Raw genomic sequence first — 19,572 nt, 5'->3', positions numbered from 1 at the left:
CCGGCACCTAGTTTACTCACTACCCACTGGGCAGACGCAATACCTCTTGGATCAACACCAGGTACCTAAAGCACATCCACACGGAAGTAGAGCCTGCTTCAACATGTACCATCAATCGCGCAATGTCGTCTCATGCTTTACATTCAACGTCAAGCTTCACCATGTTCAATTTTACAGTGCCAAGTCTCGGCCAAACAACCACCACCGGCAACTCCTCATCATTAGTCTTGTTCTACCAATCCCTCATAGCGGGATTATGTCCTTCAGATTCGCCATCATGTTACTGCACCAACGACTACTTTCTTGGTCCAGCAGCCCCTAAACAAACAGACTCTGCCAGCAAATACCTAGCCGGAGGCATGTACCTGTGGGCCTGGTTTGTAACGTATTCAGAGAACGGTCGAGTAGAATGGTAACACACCTTTTGGCAATCCCGCCTCGGCACCTGCATAGCCTTCCTCCTTCCCTACAATCGTATCTGACAAGCAGTCCGTTTACTCTTGCTCTCAATGCGGTCTTTGAGTCTATCCACTTGGTATCTCGCTCTTGTGAAACAAGAGCGAGATACCATGGTCCCACCGCTTGAAAGCAATCCACATCTTCAACTCCCGTGATGATGCCGCGGCTTGAACAACCATGAAACGCAATTTCTTCAGCCTGGTCTGGACGATTGCGCCGTCTATCTACGCACCTTCGTTGTCCGGTCTCGCGAACAGCTTCATGATTACCTGGACTATCTTCGGCTTCCCGGCTTCCCTCATTACGTTCCTCGCGCTTTTTCTCAGCAACGGCGAAGAACCAAGCGCACTGACTTTATCCGTCAAAGCGCAAGAGATAGGCCAAGAGAAAGGGCAGAAGGGCGGACTACTGTGGGATTTGGTCAAGGTTCCAGCGGAATGGCGGAAGATATCAGAAGTGAAGTAGGGTTTGCGTGCTGGTGCCATGCCCTTCTTTTCACGAGTGTCCTGTTCACCCAATATAGCGCTCCGCTGAATACCCCGTGCACATCCGCCAACGGATTGGTCAAGAGTCAAGAGTCTGAGTGGACGCGTTGGCTATCGAACATCAAGGTTGTACCGCCGGCGTTCGTATGCAGCCTTGCTGTGGCGCTGTTCTGCATGTACTGGGTACCCAGAAATCGTGAGAAGAGTATGGGCCTACGCGGCTTCAGTGCATTCTGTGGGCCTATTGTTTTGCCCATCGATTGAAGGACATGGGATTGTCTTGTACTTGGGTTGGGGTCTTTGGCTGGTGTGCGACGGCATGCTATGGGCGGTGGACGAGTGGTTGATTCGAATGCAGACGGAGAGCGAGGTTGGATTTCGAAGATCTAGTTCGCGAAGGGTTGAAAGAACGAACGGATAAGCAGAGGGACATGTACAAGGAGGTGATGATTCCCGGGCCGTAGATGCGACTTCGAAAGGATAAGAGAGGAACATCAGTTTGATGTACCGACTACGCTCAACGATACAAAACAAACATCCATCGACTTGACTCCACATACCTAGTCTTGCTCTGCACGGCTGATGAGAGGCATACGCTCTCTGTAAGTGGCTGCGATGAAGCACGAGCGATGCCTTCCTTGCATCCTGCGGCTCTTCGGCACAAAAGTGGTGCTCGGCAGACGTAACCTTTATCACGTCATACCACCAAGAGAAGCCCCCGTAATGCACCTGTACGCATAGTAAGCCCATCATTCAGGTGTTCTTCTCACACCGAACTCATGACCGATTACATCTTCGCCTTCCAGACCGGGTTTCCCATCGTAAAGACCCGCTCTCACATCGATACCTTTCCTCAAGCCCCTTCTCCTTCCTCATACATACACCTTTCGCCATTCTAAAGCTCTTCCATTTGTTCGGAGCGATGTCTCATGGACCCAGCAAAGGGCTAGTGTGCCATGTCTAAATTTGCGGGGGCTCTCCACCCACTCTGATGGCTCTACATTGACTCAGCTATAGTCTGCTCTGGACAAGCTCTCGTTCCTTTCTCCGTCAGCTTCAAGAGGGAAATGAGTCGTATGAAGAGTGGTTTTCTCGTCTCGTCTTTGCTCACACCCCTGCCTACTTTCTTTTCTCCATGTGAGAAGAGGAGCGCGTGAGCAAGGACGATGACCACGCTCGCGAAGAACCGGACGTGTCTTCGCGGCAAAACGATCTCGCGCTCGACATGATAGACCTTGTTTCGTCGCTCCGGTGTGCGAGAAGATAGAGGAATAAGATGGCTGTATCGGAACCACGCTCTCCTCGTCTTGTACACAGTCGTATAGTATGTAAGTCTCGCAGGACGAAACGTCAACAGATCTGTGCTCTTATATACCATCTCTCAGATCTTGGCCACTTCTAGCAGTGTTGCACTCGCGGCTCGGTGCCACGCTGGTCTTCTCACTCGCGCCCCTCATCGCCCTACACATCTTACTCTGCATACGACGTATATGTCGCACAGACCATAGCAGCTCTCGTCGTTTTGCGCAGATTAATGCCCACTCTCTCGTGCTCAATGCACGCTGGACGTGGAGCGCATGGATAGCGAGCGACACCATGCTGTGGGGCGCTCGGGAGTAGTACACGAGTAAGCAGTGGGAGGTCACGGTGGGTGCTTTGAACGAGCTGATCACTGGGCGCGGAAAGAAACTTAGGAGAGCCGAGCAAATATGCTTACGGGGCTTAAAAGTGTGTAAAGGCAAAATCGCGGGTTAGTAGGTGAGGTGAGGAGTTGACATGGGCTGAAAACAAGTCAAGAAGTAGAGTGCGAAGAGGAGCAGTGGTGCCGGCTCTCAATACTGCAATAATGTGACTAATCGCAGTCCACACCTGCTGGCACATTGCTGTCGCGAGTCTACCTACAACCTTCAACCTAACCCATCACCCAAGTCAACGCTTCCACCTCAGCATCGCACCTGCTCACGCAGCCCATCTGCTGCACACGTACACCCTAGATACTCACATAATCCTGATTTTCTGACGCACACTACCAAAAAATGCCAATGTGAAATCATCATAGTCCCAAACTTTCTTCGCCCTGTCCCCGCCGTCTCAGGACAATCCATCCTGTTCGCAGGAACAACGCGAGACCAGTCCCGGGGTCCCCGCGGAGGCCCTGCGGCCAATTCTTTTCACCAATTTTCCCTCGCAGAGTCAATAAATGCTCGACACAAAAGGTACAGTATGTACAGCACACCTTCTCATCAAGGCAGTCAGCGACGGGCAACTTCTACCACGATACGGCACAACACAACATGCAGTCAGGGAAGTGAATGCCGTGAGGCTCCCCATAAGGAACACAAGTTCCTCCAACGAGGATCTGAATGCCGCTGGCTGTGGGGTCGGGTCTGGTGCTCCTCAAACTCTCCGCGCTGGTGTCAGGGCCTTGGTTCTGATATGTTGTGGGCGCGGAGACTTCTCCGGTCGGGTTAGCTGGGCCCAATTGCGAACGCCGGCACTGATGAAGCGCCACAGATACGATGCCGGGAATGCGGAATGCGAGGCGAAGCGGCATGGTTCCAGGGTTTATTCGCCTGAACACTAAGGGTGAGGCTCTAGAGGCCTCCGATTTGTGTTCGGTCTGATGTCGCCGACCGTTCATTCGATGTCAATCCTGCGGGAAATTCTAGTGCGTAGACATTAAGCGATGGTGACTGAATTGATCGCGGTTGATGCTGAAAGCCCCAGATTGGGCCGCGAACTGGGGAGTTCCTGCGGCTCGCACGATCTTCCACTGTATGCGAGATCTATCGAATGCGGCGCAAAATACCTAGAATGCCGGTTCAGCTTCGCGCAGCAGCCACTCAGCCGTGTTTCCTGCTGTACAACTCACTGCCATAGATCTGCGTGTGGCTCATTCAACATCTGTACAAGATCGAGATCTGCCTTGACGAATACGTACTGCTCGAGCACGTCTCCTAACGCATTCGAGACTCTTGCAAATGCGGCACAAATCACAGTCTAGAATTGAATCCCATACCATGCCTTCGTAGTCTGGGTCAGCCTAGAGACACCTGTCTGCTGACTTGTAAAAGCGGCGAATGCCCCCTGGCGGCAGGCCCCGGATCGCTGCGGACCTCCGTCTAAAGGCCGCAAAGGTCAGCAAGCGAATCAAATACTAATGGGACCTACTCCGTCACGCTTGTTGCGAGGCTGAGTGGTGTGCATGCTCGTTCACACCCTCTAGCGCACTGTGGGGAAACGTGGAGTGGTCAGGTCGTCTTAGCGTTGTGTCGCTCGCGCATGCCACTTGGCTCGGATTTATCTCCATACACCATGTGATGAACCGAAGGGTTAGGCGGATGAAAGAGTAATTATATGGACGGTGATATAATTTTCGCTCCTTGGATGTAAATGAAGTCAACTTAAATCGGCTTTTGTCCCTTTTTTGTGACTCCAGATCAGATCGAACTCCTTTGAAACCGTAACTGTCGTTCGTAACGTCGTAGTAGACATGAACAGATTGACTAAAGCCGAAGCCCGTACTTATCACTGCCTTTCCAATAGACAGCCTCTTTCGTCGAAAGACAAGCGCATGAAAGCGCAGTCGTTTACATGACCTGTTTTCTCGCCGAATTTGAAATTTGGAAGTGGAACGCCATACGCCAAAGGACTCCTGTTGCCGGTAAAGGTAAGCTTCTGATAGGCAGAAAAAAAGAAGATGTGAACGCAACGTGGCGAGACGTAGCTTCGCAAAAGTGTACAAGAAGTCCCGTAAGAACGATAAGTAGCAGCCATCATGATTTCCGGTAGGCGATGCATGGGCTCCCATCAGCAACGCTCGATGGTTGGGCCTTGCGTTGACGGCTACACATTTGTAGGAGTCTAGTATAACCAACAGGGTATTGTGCATCTCGTGTCGTCGTAGGCAATAGTTTATGTGCATAGCGCTGGAATTTTGTACATGGTCGTTTGGAGAAGGGTGTTCACGAAGTGTGACCTAGGACGGAGTTTTCCGCTCGCTGATTGATGCAGTGAGCGTGTGCCTCGAGGGCTCGTGCTTGGACTTGTGTCACTGCTGTTGAGGTCAGCCTTTGTTATCGTCGCCGGCTAAGTTCAACCCACCAGGCCAAACGGCAGCTTTTGACAGCATGTATGAAGTAACCATCAGAAGCTTTGTGCCGAAGCCACAGCGGCTCATGCCCGACAAACCAGGAACCGAGTTGATGACACTGTTGCAAGAAAGATCGTATGCCATCTTCATGTCAGCATTGTGCAGTATGGTCGAGATCTTCTGGAGCAGCTTGACATCCTCCTCTTCAAGACACATGATGGCGGGAACCGTGCTAAACTCGATATCATCTCTTCCAAGGACACCGAGGTAACGACCAACGCGGTCCTGAACAGTAGCTACCCACTCAGCAAGGACTTGTGCACAGTCAAAGGTGCAGAGGGCAGATGAGTTGGGTAGCTCCCTAGCGGTAAACTCAGCGTATGTAGCGCCTAGTTTGTCGGCCATTGACAGAGAGTCAGCGGCGTAGAAGGCTGCTTTTCGCAAGTGCCTCTCCCGTTTGGAAGAGGGTTGAATGCCTGAAGAACCGTTGAACACAACTCCGTCCAACTGTTGAGCGAGTTGACCAGGCGATGCACCCTTTCCGGAATCAGAACGTTCGGGCGTTCCGTCAGCTTGCGCGACGATATCGACGCCTTTGGCGAGTTCGTTAGCCATGCCTTCGAAATCTCTCTGCCACAGCAGTTCCTTCGCTCGGGAGAGATTCACGAACAGTCGGACGTAGGCCAGATCCAGCAAAGGTATGCAATCTGCGGACAATGGACCGAATGGACTAGGCCTCTCAATGCTATGGTTAGGGTTGGCTTTCCAAGCGGCCTGCCATGCTTTCAGTGCAGGCTCGACCTGAGCGTGCATAGCTTCAGTCTCCTGTGTCTTCCAAAGGCGGCCGGTATGTCTTTGTCGAGTCTCCCATATGTAAACGTGCAACGCGTTGATCAAGATGTAGCAACCGAAAGTGCTAGGTTGGATATCGCTGTGCATGTCGCTGTCCATATAGTCAGGCAAGGAGCTACTTCCAAACGACTGTCCATAGTTGTGTCCATGGGTAGCACCGTGACGCGTGCTTGCTTCGAGCAGGTAAGTCATGGCGGCGTTGAAGGATAGATTCCTGGATTGCGCGACCATTGAGCCACCCATTGCCATCCAGGTCTGAGCATTCTCGGCAGACCAGATGTCTTCTTCGCAGGGGAGATCGAGACGAATCTCAGAGTTCAGTATTCTTGGGGCGTGGGCGTATGCCGAGACAAGTAGACTTGACATAGAGAACACGGCATAGTATGTTCTTTTCCTTTCTTCAGCCTTTTTCCATTGGATCCACTGCGTGTACTCGTTATGCATGTCTGCGGGTGAATCTGCTTGCCCGTTTGCGTCGTCCGCCATTTTTGTGTCGTCGTAACTGGATTGGGATGGTGGGCTTTGCGTAATTGTCTCTGGCTCTGCGGGCTTGTCCAACCCTGCGGCTTTGGCAAGACTGACCAAGGCCGCGCAGTGAGTGCTTGCGACCTCAGCAGCTTGACGGTCCCCGCAATTGTGACCAAAAATCAGATTGAGCAGCATAGCTTGTACTAGCCATAGGGGAGGCTTGTTGATGGACTCATTCGCCGCACTAGGCCCATTAACGGCAGCTGTGAGCCCGGCACGTCGACGCTCGTCCAGGTAGTACAGGATCAGCTTCTTGGCAGCCTCAAACAGGTCCTTCGCCACGACTTGCTCAAACTCGTACAGAGCGCCAATAGCGGCCATAGCAAGAATGAGACATCCTCCGCCGCCTACCATACCATCATGGCTATAGTTTTGTGAGGTGCGAAGTTGATAAGTGTAGGCTGGAGTATCGAAAGACAAAGTTGAAATATGCAAGAACGGCATGTGAGGGTGGAAGTACAGTATGTAGGCGTTCACGTAGCGCTGGATGTCCACGGTGCTGGGTAGCGTCGCAGACTGCCCTTGCGCTGAGAGAGGCGAGCTGATCTGTGGCTGTGAGAACCGGCGCTGCGGATTACCCACCGCAAGGGCCTGTTGAAGATTGACGATGAGAGCCTGTCGTGTAGCCTCAGTAATAGTTTCAGTTGAGATCGAGGTTACAGAGCTGTGTCGCGCACTGCCATTCATAGACGCCGAGGATATACTGCCGGCATCAGATTGAAAGGTCATGGGTGCCTGGAAGTACTGGTTGGGCATACCAGGAATTCCTGCTGAAGGACTCATTGCTGAAAGTGGGGGCGGCGAGGTCATGTAGAAGTCGTTCTGCATAGCTGGATCTGCGAGCTCCTGTGTTGGCATGGTGTTGATCATCAACTCTGGGAACACAGGTGCCATGGCTTCTGTGTACGCCATGTGATTGACATGAGAGTGTGTTGGCATTGGCTGGTGCCACATAGCGCCAGATGTCGGTTGTCCTGACCCATCTAGCATGACTTCGTTGAAAGCACCTTGGCTAGCAGTGCTAATAGCTGACGGAGAAGACCCTTCGATGGCGTTTTCGTTCGAGAAGATCATCGCGCTGTCCATACCCGCACTCCACGCGAAGTCGTCCTCTTCAATCGGGTTGTTGCCAGCAAAGGGATTAGCAAATTGCCTGAAGGGCGATTGTGGGTGAGCCAGATTGGCATTGAAATGGTGCAGCTGGTTCGGGTTGATAGTGGAACCAGACGAGTGGCCAAAGAACTTCTCAAGTTCAACGTCATCAGGCCCTTGTGCTCCTTGTACGGGCGCGGTTCGTAGTCCACCTCCACCCATGCCTCCAAAACCCATGTGTGTCTCTAGTCGTGGCAGTCCATGGCCGTGGTTGCCAATCGCCGTGGACATGCCTCTGTAATCAAACTGACTAGGGCCGCCGAATCCAGAGATGCTTGCGTGGCGTGAGTGGCCGGGATGGACTCCGTTCCCTGTCGATATTGAGGCATTGTGGAGTGCGAGGAAGTTGGCGTCGATGGCGCCGATAGTGTTCGCGCGCGGTCGCATGCTTCCAGTGCCAGGAATGATGTTGTTGGCATTGCTTGATATTGAGTTCTTGCGCACGCGGTTTGTGCCGTTTGTGGGAGGCAGGCCAGTTGTGCTCTCTCGTCGTGCGTTGCGAGGTCTCGAGGAGGTCGCACCCTGCTGGTGCAGCTTCTGCTGATGACGTAGCAGCAAGTCGCGCCGCGCAAAACATCGTGTGCATTGTGGGCATTCAAAGGGCTTCTCCTTAGTGTGAGATCGCTCGTGGCGCTTGAGGTGCTCCAGTCGTGCGAACGAGCGGGTGCAGGTGGCACAGACGTGCGGCCGTGGCTTGTCGGTCTTGGGTGGAGGGAAGGTGGTGGCAGGGGGCTGCGTGATTTCGGGTTTCGCTGTCTGTACAGAAGCTGTAGTTGAGAGTCTCGTTAGCTGTGAGTTGGCGCATTGGATCGTGTTGCCTACTGTTGCTGCTGCCGCCGTTGCTGCTCCCTGATTCGTCACTCGGTAGGTTCGCAGGCCCTGTGGGGCTCTCAGCAGGTTGGTTCGACATAATTGAGGTTTGTTGAAAAAGTGTCGTGGGCGTGTTTCAATGCCCACAACTATCTCTTGGTAGATTAAGGGTTGTCTCAAAAGCTCACGAGCTGCCAGGGTAGCGACGAGTAAGGCTGTTGAACAGTATGGGAGACGCCGGATCGAGTTGGTGCCACTCGTGATTCCAGCGATCTCGCCGAGCACTGTTCACAAAGAGTAACACGGGTGGATGATACGCTAATCTAGGAACATCAGCTGGAACTTATTCGAGCAGCGTAATGGCCGCCGAGTGGAAGGATGGTACCTTTTCAAAATTCGAGCGAGCAGACCCTAAACGTTCCACTGGTTCTCAGACGTTGACCCGATAACCGGTGCTGTACCAATGTTTACGACGCAGACCAGATGATTAGATGCTGCTGCAGAGAGAATGCCTGATGTCCGGTCCAGCTGTGTTGGGAGGTCCGATTGAGCGCCGACTATTGATGTTGGACAATGGGAGGTTGGTAGGATGCGGTGATGAAGCAGGCAGTAATTGAAAGGCGCAGCTTAGGATGTGAGCGAGACGACAATGAACAATGGAAGGAACCACGGGATCGGTAGATGGCCTTAGGCTAGTCGGGCCGCTCACACGCTGGTCTGCGTACGAATGCGTGGTGTTCACGGAAAGGCCCGGTAGCTGAAGGCCGTGTTGATGACCGCCCTGGACGCACTGCAGACACGGTGCAGAATGCAAGCTGCGTGTATCGTCCAGCAAACGGCGGATAATGATGGCAAGACTGTTCAGTTGCACCCTTGGTGGACCGACCCCAGAAAACAGAGCAGTCACTGCGTCAATAGAGCAATTAGAAGCTCTCTGGCTCGCTGCGCTGCAATTGGCTGGGAACGAATGAATAGAGGGGCAGCCGAGAAACTGGGGTTTTGACCGGGATGTGTGCGCCTTCCTCGCTGAAGCAGACGGAGAACAAACGATGGTCACAGGAAAGATCAAAGAATAACAGCGACAACGTTCGCACAAGGTGTGACGATGGAGGCAGAAGCAACGTCCAGCAGGCGGCGCAAGTCCCAAGGTAAGCAGATCGTCCAGGGCCAAAGCAGCGAACCAGAGGCTGCGCGCGCGGTTGCATGACACACCAACGCTCCAAGCTAGACCCCAGAGCTCCTCGGCAGCAGACGCCTCGCTGCAGCTCCAGGACCGTCGAGAACGGCATCGCGCCCTCGTCGTCGACATTTAGCGTTTCCAGGGTCCTCCGCCGCCCGACAAGGCCCCGAGCACGCACACTTCTTCTAGGGGCGGTAACGATGAACAGCACACGCTGATCTTGATGCTCGACGTCCCGCTTTGGGGTCCGGAAGCCGGCAGGCATCGCAGCGCCTTTGGACGGCGCGAAGTCCTCGCAATCCTCAGGCTTGGCCACAGCAAGCGGACACAGGGGTTTGGGCCCATGCAACACCTCGGCCCACTGTCAGAAAGGGCTATGCGAGCGCAATGTTGACTTGAGCATGTCGAGTACAGCAATATCGGCCTCTCTTAATTGACCGTCCGGGTGTCTACTATCGGATTGCCCCTGAAAGCATTTCCGGGCGACACTGTTTTCAATTTCGTCAGGCTGGAAGATTGGCAGGTGCCAATGTGTAGCGGGCCCTAAATTACCTTGCAGCAGACATCAATGTCACTTGCCCATGGAGCTTTATCGAGACATGCCCATGCAGGAGCAAATTTTATGAAAGGACCAAACGCGGCATGCTCTGTAATCTCGACGCTGAGCATGGAGTTCTAAGCGATTCGCGTCAGTAATGGCGGCGCATCCAATGCATGTAGATGCTGACGGTCGTTGGCAAGCGCCGAACTACATGAACAGCCACAATTCACAAGGACCGCACGCTGCGAAGCACGCGGCCCGGTGATACACTGTCGACCTGCCAGCCGAAACCAACGCGGACGGTGACATGGTGCGCAGTACGTACCCGTCGCGCTGCAGCACGGGAGCTCTCTTCACCGATGTCAGCTCCGCGCAGCGTCCGTGTGCAAACAGTCCGGGGAAGCTTGGAGCTGTGGGTGGACATGGAGGCTGCGGACTTAGATCAGTGGTGGGGCTTCCCCACAGTCTCAGAACAGCTTAGATCTGGCGCGCTCTCAGGCCAGTGCTTCTATGCGTGCCACTGATTGGAACCGCTTATAGCCCACTTCGACTTCTCCGAAACGGCTCGCCAGTTCTTTCGAGGACCCAGGCCACGACCCTGGCCCACCGATGCAGCGCTGCTACACCAGGGTTCGCCAGCGCTGATCAGGGCCGTCTTTGCGAATCCCGCTTGGCTGGAGGCATGTAGACGGGCTGTCAATTGGCACTCCCAGATACGAGCAGCAGCATGTTGTCGAACACATGGCCGCAAGAGGACGACATCCTGCGACCTGCATCACGCCGCCTAGGCGAAGAGAGCGATTACGGACGAGCCTGTAAGACTCAGAGAAATAGACCCTGTCCAGTACACGAGACGTACCAGTGCAGAGACCCGCCAATAATGGATCCAGATTTCGCTGCACATGACCTTTCAGAGCGGGCCCTGACTACTTTCTGCTTGAGCAGGCTACGACGGCCAGCCATCCAGCGTTCTCCGCTGTTCTCCTAGTTCTGACATTGGAACGTCATCGCGTTTGACGACAACTGTTTTGGTTGCATGTCGCAAAAGCCGTGAGTTACTCTCACCTTATTCAGAGCCAAGCTTGGCCCATTGCTGCAGTAGATGCTTGGCCATCGCGTAGCACGAGTCATTCTTAACAAGTTCAGATACGGCGTAGGAGGTGACGTCTGCCATTTCTACCTGCAAAGCACAATCAGATGCTGTTGATGAGCAATGCGCGCTGTTAAAGCTCGTGGGAGATCAGCGCCGTACATTTCCACAACACAGCTCAGCCACAAACTACGTCAACCGCGGGCAATTGTTCAAAAGTGGCAGCTCGAACAGCCGAGCAGAGCGAACCTAACCCGACGGTCTTGGCTAAACATGTCAAGATCTGTTATACCACAGAACCTCCCAACTGACGTTCGGATCTGCATTCAACTGCTTCAATTAGCCAACGGTAGCCCCACCATGCACGCAGGGAATTTGAGCGATCGCTCGCCAAATTTCGAAGAATGCCGATCGAAACAATGCTCCGTAGTAGGCGAGTCTCTCATCGAAATTTCGGGATGCTTCCTTGTGCTGCCGATTCAGCATCAACTCGTCGCATTTCTGAACAATTGTGCAAGTAGTCAGATTACACTACTAACCATGCAACGATTGAGTGCAATCGTATCGCCGCGACAATCTCTCTACAAGTACCATGGTACATCAATATGTGCCTATTTACGGATATACCTCTTCTGCTAGCGCGTTTAGCACTGTTATCCGCTCGTGGCCGGTGCTACTACACATGACGTATCACCTATCACCAACCATCAAGATACGATGCTCGGGACGGAGGTCTACGACGAAAACCGCAAACACGTTCATCTTATCAAGGAATTTGCGCATAGACTCGATGACGAGCGTCTGCCGTCCGTACGAGCACATGCAAGAGCGCAGCCAATCATCTTGACCAGCGCTAGGCTTGGAGAGGAAGTACCGATGGAGCTCACCCCACCAGACCACTCAGACGCCCTTTCCCCAGACGCTTTGCCGCTCCGTATCCCAGTGCTTGCCGCCCAACCTATCAGCTCATCATGCATAGAGCCAAGTATTCCAGTTCGATCCATGTAAAAGTAAGGCAGTTTGTGGAGGGTAAGAGTTGTGCTGGTCGAGTCTAGAGCACAAAGTCTACGGATCCTTCACGACGGTCTGCACGAGCGACGGTTCGCAGCTGTCACGTTGCACTAGACGTCCGGCATGCCGTGCCTTTGTTACACATGCTGATTGCAAGCGCTCGTAGTACATGAGTCACTTTCTTCGGCGAACGTTGGCCGCAATTTGCGTCTCATCCAAGTCTGGTAGTCGCGCTGCATGGCTTCAAACAGAAACCACAAACTCGCTGCACAGCTGCTCAGGTAGCCAATATGCCACTCCTGCTCATTAAAAACCTCAGGACCTCTTGGCTGCTCAGCAGCATGCAGCCCAGTCAGAGTACATTGTAAGTACCACGCCACGTCCTTCGACAGCCAGCTGATATTCGATTGGTCGCCTAGCTCTGAACGCTTTCCTGCGTACGCTTCAACAGTTCCAGAAAGTCATTACACAATTTCACCAAATGTGCGGGAACGCTTCGTCACAGCATCGCACTAAGACGAAGATTATCGCCTTTTCGCGTAGGTCAGCTCAACTCTCTGTTCTCCGTCGCCATACTCCGAAGATTTGCGGACTGTATTCCGCGTTTCTTGAAGACGACCATCCTGTTGGCGGCAATTATTGCTATTACCGTGACCCTGCAGCTCTTTCAACCCGCCTCGGCCTATCCCTCTTCCGCTTCCCGAAGCTGATCGGCAATTGATGAACCTCCGCTAAAAGCCTCACGATGCACTTTCGGCCCGACGCTGCTCCTGCTTTTGTCTGGCTACATAAAGACGACGATTGCTAGCAGCTGCTCAACGGTTAATGGGAAGACACAAGGAGTCCTGCACAGGTCGCTTGTGTTCTTCCAACTGGTTTGTTATCCCTCGGTAGATGTCCGTGGATTCGCCGCTTCAAGACGCTAGGGCATGACCATCCATATGGACCCTGCTTTAGTGACGTCGCCCCTGTCACGATAGAAGGTACACCTCAGATGTCAAGAACGACCTCTTGGCAAGGATCTCTCGCCATCTGGAGACGGACAGAATCCCAGGCGCGAGGACGCCCTTCAATTTCCGCGCCCCAGAGTGCCCACATCGGCTCCACTTAGTTCACACCAAACTGGAACGTGGCGAGTTCAACAACAGCAACTGACCTTGCCTTAGCAAGTGGAGCGTATACCCAACAGAACCTTGATCGTGGTTGCGTCGCAAGCAGTATTTCGAGTGGGATCTAGCCTCGCCTTCCTGCTTGAGGGAGTTCGCTTTGAGTTCGCGTACTGCTTCTTCACTGGAAAGAGCTTTCATTGTGACTAAGGCTTATCACATACACAGCGTCACACCCCACACTGCTATGCCCATTGCCACGACAAATGCAACTCAACAACAAACGTTGGAGGCTGTCGATCGCTTACAAATATTGAGGCTCGACGCTGAGACCGGCTCACTGTACCGAACATCGGCTAAGGAAGTGCGGCGAAACACGTTTGCTGCATGCTTCCCAAGTCGTCACTCCGGGTCACAGTGCAGAAGCGTAGCATAATTTGCTGCATGCAAGAAATTCGAGATCACCTCGGGTGTCGTTCGACTTATCGGTAGGAGTGGGGTGGCAGGTAAGCAACACTGCGTCAGCATCGCAACATGCGAAGGCCCAGATGTTTCATCCTCAGCCACGCGGCCAGCGCTGACAAGAGCATCAGCTATAGTGGGCTGATCCGAGCATAACCTGAAGCAAGGCTTTGCTGCAACTATTGCGGTGTATGAAGCATTGTAAGAGCCGCTGCTATAGTTTGTGGATGCCTAGGCATTGTCCCAATACGCAGTGCGGTCAATGACCTCGCAGATATCTCAGACTGTGAAACAACAAGGGAATTGATAGAATGCTTCCGGGCAAGAATGACATGCGCAGGTACTATTTTATTGTAAACATTTAGAGAGTTCCACGGATTATCTGCAAAAGCCGGTTCCCATCACGCGAATTCGCGACTAAGATATAAGGACCAGAAACTGACCTGCTTTCGGTTCTATCCGTATTCACAATGCCGTCCGTAAGCCTCCAGGCCCTCCTCTATTTCGCTGCATCACTTGGTCCGCGTCTGCCTTCAACCTCATCTGTCGCTCCTCAACATCCTTCGCCTCCTTCTGCTCTAATCTTCTAGTGCCCGCCATTCGATCTCCCTCACCTGCACTTCCCTTCCTAACACATTTCTACTCCCTTTTCAACTAATCCTCGAACTCACCAAGCAACGACTCACCGCCTGCAAACAGCGCTGCATGTTCATCGGCATTGAATCAGATACATCTCCATACTGCGTTCTTTTACACAATCTCCTTGACTGCCTCTGACAGAGAGTCCTCATTCACTTGTAGCGCAGTCCTAGCTTCTACGGCTTGCTGCTTAGCTTTGCAAGGATGGTGTCTAGCTTTGAGGATCTGGTTACGCATAACGTCTATGTCACCTTGCTGTATCTCTGCGAAGGCGCACTCGTACTCAGCTTTGAGGCGGGCATATGGGTCATGTGGCGCTGAAGTGATGGCATCCTGGATTGCTCAGTGCTGCATTTTTAATGCCGGAGACATCGTGATACGGGTTTTTGTCTCGATTCAGCGCGGCTATTGGGAATCTAGTGTATCGTGGATTTGTCAAGATTGCGAGGTCGTCTTGACTCTTGAACGTGGGCGGTGCGGTGATAGCGCAGCATTGCAGTCTGCAGGCAGGGACTGATGCTAGGTGCTTGAAGCAGTGATGCTGGGAAGATTCGGTTTGGGTTGATGACACACTCGCATGAGTGGATATGCTGCGACGGGTTTCTTCGAGTGAGAGCACTGCGATTTCCTCCACGGCCTGGCTTTTGGGAGGTGAGGGAAGACGCTGATGCGAGGTAGTTGCGTGGAACGACAGCTGACATTCCGGCTGTCATATGTCAAAGCCCAATCCGATAGATACAACCTGAGTCACGCTTTTCAACCAGCTCAATAATGGCCTTACCAACTTAGTCTCTCAGAGCATTCAGAGCCCTTCTCAGACCATGGACATGGGCACAACTCGGCTCACAAGATACACATCCAGTCTCATATCCCGCAGTCAGAGCCTCGACTCCCCCTCCTTACTCTTCCCTAGCCCCTCAGCGAACTTAACAACCCGCTTCACCAGATCTCCAACAACCTCCTCCGGATCGCCATCCAGGTTGTGGTGTCCGCCCTCAATCACTCCGCCATGGACTTCATCCACGCTTCCCCCTCCTTCCTTCACGAATCCCGCCCATCGATCCAGCAGCGCCTGCTTATCCGTGCTCGTATGTACGAACGGATCCTCACTGCCCAGCAAAAACATGATACTGACATCCTTTGGAATCCTGCCAAAGCTCTCCTTCAGCGTCTGATCATCGAGGTCGGTGGAGAAGTAGTCATCGTCTCCGCCCTTGGCGAGGAGCGAATTCGTCCTGTATGCCGAGATGGCGGCGCCGAGTTCTTTCTGCACGATATTGTTCTCGCGGGGTACGAGTTCACGCTCCTTACCCGCGGCTATGAGACGCTGGGCCTCTGCCAGCACGTTTGCGCAGGATTCCTTCTCTTCTTCGCTCGAGAGTAGGAACGCCCATGCTTCTCTGTCACTCACGCTGCCCTGGAGGATTGCGCCGGCGATGGGCGGGTGCTCTGCATGCCCTGTTCGGGGGTCAGTATGTGTTGGTGGGATATGTGCTCTTGGCTGATATTGGGCGCTTTGGAGACTGATGGAGTGGGCGAGATGTGCCTGAGCAAACGCAAAGCAGAGCAACGCGAAGAGAACTGCAAGATAAACCTACCTCCTCCAACCAAATACTCCATAATATCCTGACACCCCGTCGAGTGCCCCATAAGCACAACCTTCCCCTGAGGTCTCAGATTCTGAAAATACCCAACGCACAGCGCAATCTCCCTCGCATCCCTCTGCAGCGACGACGTCCCCCACCCCCTATACGAAGACGACAGTAAAACCTCGGCGATGCACCACGTGCGCCCCAGCGCCGCGGCGATGGTGCTCGGGTATCTGACCTGTCAGCTATGCACGATGCTTGCAGTGCGCAATGCAGTCTTTCTGAACAAAACTCCGTCTCGGTGTGGGGCATAGCAGTTGGGAAAGGGGACTATATTCGGAACGGGATGGATGCACAACGAGCGCTGGGGTCGGGAGACGTACTGCACCGTCAACAGCCCATCGCCCAGCCCGCCGATCCAAAGCAGGGTATTCGTCTCCGCGTCATTGGTCGCAGAGTGCAAGCCGACGTGTTCAAACGCTATGAGCTTCGCGGTGTACTTGTGTGCGGTGCCGGAATGGGGCATGTTGGCGTCGCTGCCGTGGTCCGACTTGCGGTGGATCTGATGACGGAGAGGATGGTGCCAAATCTGATCTGATAAGATGTGTGAATGAAGTGATAGAGCTATGAGGTTTGGTGCATCGCTCATGCCCCTCGTTGGCCAAAAGTGGAGCTTTATCGATAGTGGTGGGGTGCCGCAGCGCTCGATCGACTTGGAGTACCGTACCAGAAGTAGAAGGTTTGCAATAGAGCAGAGCCCGGGGATTCTAATGTGTGGATCAAAAGTCATAGGCTCCTGTATCCTGCCACAGGACGTTAGCAGGACATGGCGTGGTATGAAGTTTCTCGATTGCAATGCTTTGCTACATGCCTTCATGGGCTTTGGTATCTATATTTTCCGTCCTGTAAACAGCGTATCCAACGCTTCATCGAACGCCCACGCAATGCAAAAAAAGTCACTTCTCAGTGTGGCCCCGATGTGCTAGGCCCTTCCATCCTCCTCCACGAACTTCGCCTGCACAACCCAATGCTCATCGAACTTGATTCCCTTCCCACCGCTAATCCCCGCGTTCCGCCAGGGCTTGTTGACGCCAATATCAACGAGCCACACACTCCAGGCCGGATCGCGCCCAGCACCATTCTGCAGCGCTCTCACCAGCCCACTCCTCGGGGCACCCAGACACACGATGTACTTTGCGCGGACCTCGAGCGGCTCGCCCTCAACGATGGCAACTTCGCCCGTGCTGCCGGCAACACCGGACGGAGTCTCGACCGCCAAACACGCAGCGCGGGACTTATTAGCCCAGCCGACAATGCTGAGCACCGTGGCTCTATCCGTTTCGCCAAGGGCATCGAACTCTTTGTGGCGGCCGAGCAGCGCGTCAATGATGAGCTCGGGAGGCGAAGGGAGGCGTTTGAGCGCGCCTTCTGTGTCGGACCAAGCGCGCACCGCGCCGCCGAACTTTTTGAAGAGATCGACCTGGCGCCGGACGTCGCGGTCCCAGTCTGCGTTGCGTTCAAAGCCGAGCAGGGCCACCATGACTTTGGGCCCGCGCGCGAGGAGTTGCCGGGCTGCGGCAATGGCGCGCGCTCCGCCGCGGTGGTTGCCGGCGAGGACGACAATGACGGGGCGCGCGTTGGGGTTGTCGCGGGAGAGGCGCTGGCCGCCGGGGTTGATGGCTTTGAGTGTGATCTCTGCGATGCCGCGGCCGGCATTTTCGGCGATGAGCTCTTCTGTGAGACCGAAGTCAACTTCAGCCATTTCCTCAACTGCGAGCATGCCTCCAGGAGTGATGGTGTGACACCTGCGGTTGTTGGTGACAAGGCGTAGACATCCCCTCGAGCTCGAGTCGAATGGTGAGTCTGGTGGTGTAGCGATCTTCCCGATCTTCGGACTTCCGGTAGCACCATGCGATGACGTATACTGTGTGCCAATGAGGGAGCGGTTCGCGCGTGGCAAAAGCCCAGAGCCTAGCATCTCCAGATGGCCAGCCTGAATGCCACTACCCTGTCTTGTCGGCGCCCTTTTGACAGAAACTGATGCTCGAGACATTGCGCGCCTGGAGTTACGGCTGCCGAGATCCGAGTCGTCCTCCGAGCTTGTGTTCGTAGTGCTCTTCAGCTTCGCGCTGTCCAGCACGTTCTCCGTAGGGTGCAGGTTCTTGCCACCATGTGTTCCGGGCCGTGCGAGCCGGTTGAAGCTGACGAGGCGGTCTTCATCGGCGGTCGTGTCCTCGTTCCTGATCTGGTCGAACACGCCGCGCTTATCGAACTTGGAAAGGTTAGCCTGAAAGTCGAACTCAGGCATGTCCTGGACGTCGGTCGCATCTTCAGTAGCCCATCCGTTGGTAGCATCGAGTGCTTTCTGACGCCGCGACTTGCGCACTGAAGCATTGGCAGCCTCCAGACCAACCCTGCCAGCGATGACGCCTGGGGTGCGCGTCTGTGGCTCCTCGACAGTCTGGAGCATTGGAGTGCTCCTCCAACCATTGCCCTTAGTTGGAGTGTCGCCACCGTTCCTCCTCTCCTGGGCTGCAAGTTCCTTCTTGCGAGACTTGCCGCCTCTCCGTGTCCGCTTGCCTCCATCATCGTTCTTCTGCGGGCTCACGTCCTCCATGGGCTTGCCGTTTCTAGTCTTGTTGATGCTTGCGCGTCGCACTGTGGGCATAGTCGTCTTCGTCTCGCTGTCAGCTTCCTCGGCGTCCGCGATGTCGAGCGACGAGAATGGGCCGGCCAGCGTAGCTGCACTCTGCTTCCTGACGCTGCCACGCTTCGCCTGCCCAGTGAAGGGAGACGAGGTCCTGGCCGGCGGCGCAATGGCTGCAGCCACGGGCTTGATGGGCGTGGCGGGCGCTTCCTGGGGCAGCGCCATCATGGACAGGCTAGCGGCTGGAGCATGCGGTGCTCGCTTGCCCATGCTGAGAATCGCAGGATCGACAAATGGTGCAGGCTGAGCGTGCGGTATAGGCTGGAGTGCAGGCTGGCGGAGGCCCTGGGCGGCAGGTTGAGTCGCAGGCTGGCCGCCATACTGCTGGGCCGGCTGTTGCGGGGGCTGCTGCGCGTGGTTTTGGGCATGTTGCACGTACGGCTGGGTGTTTGAGCGAGGCGGAACAGGCTGCTGCGGAGCAGGGACGGTCACGGACGGGGGTGCAGGGACGTTGACTCTGATGTCGGCGATCGCGTGGCCTTCGATATTGTACGAGTGGAGGCGGTGGCCGCTTGCAGGAAAGTACACTGTCACCCAGTAGTCAGTAAAGATGCGTCTTCGTGCAGCAACAGCCATGGGCGATCGGCGACATACCGTCTTGCAGGGTCAAGGTGGCATTCTGCGGGTCGACAGCCGCGACCACGCCGTGTACGAGCGTGTTTGGCGGCTTCTGCAGAGTCACGATGACCGGGATGCCGATGAAGCCGGAGGCCATCCTGCTGTAGCTTGCAACAGCAAGCTGGGGCGATCAGGCGGGAGACACGGGAAATTTGGGCTGCTGGCTTGACGACCTCTCCGGAACTGGACGGCGTGGAGGTTTGGTCGGACGCGCTCGAGCGCACTTTCTTGTGCAGGCACTGCAGGGTTT

At 54.5% G+C, this 19,572-nt stretch overlaps 5 protein-coding genes across 5 annotated transcripts; 2 read left to right on the top strand and 3 right to left on the bottom strand.

The window, feature by feature from the left end:
* Positions 1-636: 636 nt before the first annotated feature.
* On the top strand, positions 637-1,208 carry M421DRAFT_5987 (uncharacterized protein; the record flags this gene model as incomplete). Its single annotated transcript, XM_033595723.1, has 2 exons — positions 637-920; positions 983-1,208. 2 exons carry the CDS (start codon positions 637-639, stop codon positions 1,206-1,208), a joined length of 510 nt encoding a protein of 169 aa, XP_033447979.1.
* Positions 1,209-4,909: 3,701 nt separating this feature from the next.
* M421DRAFT_64500 (uncharacterized protein) lies at positions 4,910-8,479 on the bottom strand (the record flags this gene model as incomplete). The annotated part of the gene is made up of 3 exons (XM_033596170.1): positions 4,910-5,001; positions 5,049-8,336; positions 8,392-8,479. The coding sequence occupies 3 exons, from the start codon at positions 8,477-8,479 to the stop codon at positions 4,910-4,912; spliced, it is 3,468 nt and encodes a 1,155-aa protein (XP_033447978.1).
* A 2,788-nt stretch (positions 8,480-11,267) lies between these two features.
* Positions 11,268-11,889, top strand: M421DRAFT_173969 (uncharacterized protein). The gene has a single exon (XM_033587808.1). It carries the CDS (start codon positions 11,314-11,316, stop codon positions 11,827-11,829), a length of 516 nt encoding a protein of 171 aa, XP_033447977.1. The 5' UTR covers positions 11,268-11,313; the 3' UTR covers positions 11,830-11,889.
* A 3,163-nt stretch (positions 11,890-15,052) lies between these two features.
* On the bottom strand, positions 15,053-16,687 carry M421DRAFT_421564 (DUF1749-domain-containing protein). Its single transcript, XM_033592875.1, has 3 exons — positions 16,381-16,687; positions 16,007-16,230; positions 15,053-15,866 (listed from the first exon to the last, which is right to left on the bottom strand). The coding sequence occupies exons 1-3, from the start codon at positions 16,521-16,523 to the stop codon at positions 15,286-15,288; spliced, it is 948 nt and encodes a 315-aa protein (XP_033447976.1). The 5' UTR covers positions 16,524-16,687; the 3' UTR covers positions 15,053-15,285.
* Positions 16,688-16,834: 147 nt separating this feature from the next.
* On the bottom strand, positions 16,835-19,511 carry M421DRAFT_421563 (YjeF_N domain-containing protein). The gene is made up of 2 exons (XM_033592874.1): positions 19,299-19,511; positions 16,835-19,231 (listed from the first exon to the last, which is right to left on the bottom strand). Exons 1-2 carry the CDS (start codon positions 19,417-19,419, stop codon positions 16,980-16,982), a joined length of 2,373 nt encoding a protein of 790 aa, XP_033447975.1. The 5' UTR covers positions 19,420-19,511; the 3' UTR covers positions 16,835-16,979.
* Positions 19,512-19,572: the final 61 nt, after the last annotated feature.

Source organism: Didymella exigua (assembly GCF_010094145.1).
Source record: "Didymella exigua CBS 183.55 unplaced genomic scaffold M421scaffold_16, whole genome shotgun sequence".
Classification (NCBI taxonomy): domain Eukaryota; kingdom Fungi; phylum Ascomycota; class Dothideomycetes; order Pleosporales; family Didymellaceae; genus Didymella; species Didymella exigua.
The sequence above is the reverse complement of the archived record's forward strand: the minus strand, read 5'-3'. Positions and strand labels throughout refer to the sequence as shown.

Bases quoted from the DNA above. Each gene is read 5' to 3' on its own strand.
- M421DRAFT_173969 (XM_033587808.1), top strand. From the start codon at position 11,314: ATGCGCGCTGTTAAAGCTCGTGGGAGATCAGCGCCGTACATTTCCACA.
- M421DRAFT_421563 (XM_033592874.1), bottom strand. From the start codon at position 19,419: ATGGCCTCCGGCTTCATCGGCATCCCGGTCATCGTGACTCTGCAGAAG. The intron at 19,232-19,298 runs GTATGTCGCCGA...ACTGGGTGACAG, and splicing joins CACCTTGACCCTGCAAGACG to TGTACTTTCCTGCAAGCGGC.
- M421DRAFT_421564 (XM_033592875.1), bottom strand. From the start codon at position 16,523: ATGCCCCATTCCGGCACCGCACACAAGTACACCGCGAAGCTCATAGCG. The intron at 16,231-16,380 runs GTACGTCTCCCG...CTGACAGGTCAG, and splicing joins GATGGGCTGTTGACGGTGCA to ATACCCGAGCACCATCGCCG. The intron at 15,867-16,006 runs GTAGGTTTATCT...ACCCCCGAACAG, and splicing joins GGAGTATTTGGTTGGAGGAG to GGCATGCAGAGCACCCGCCC.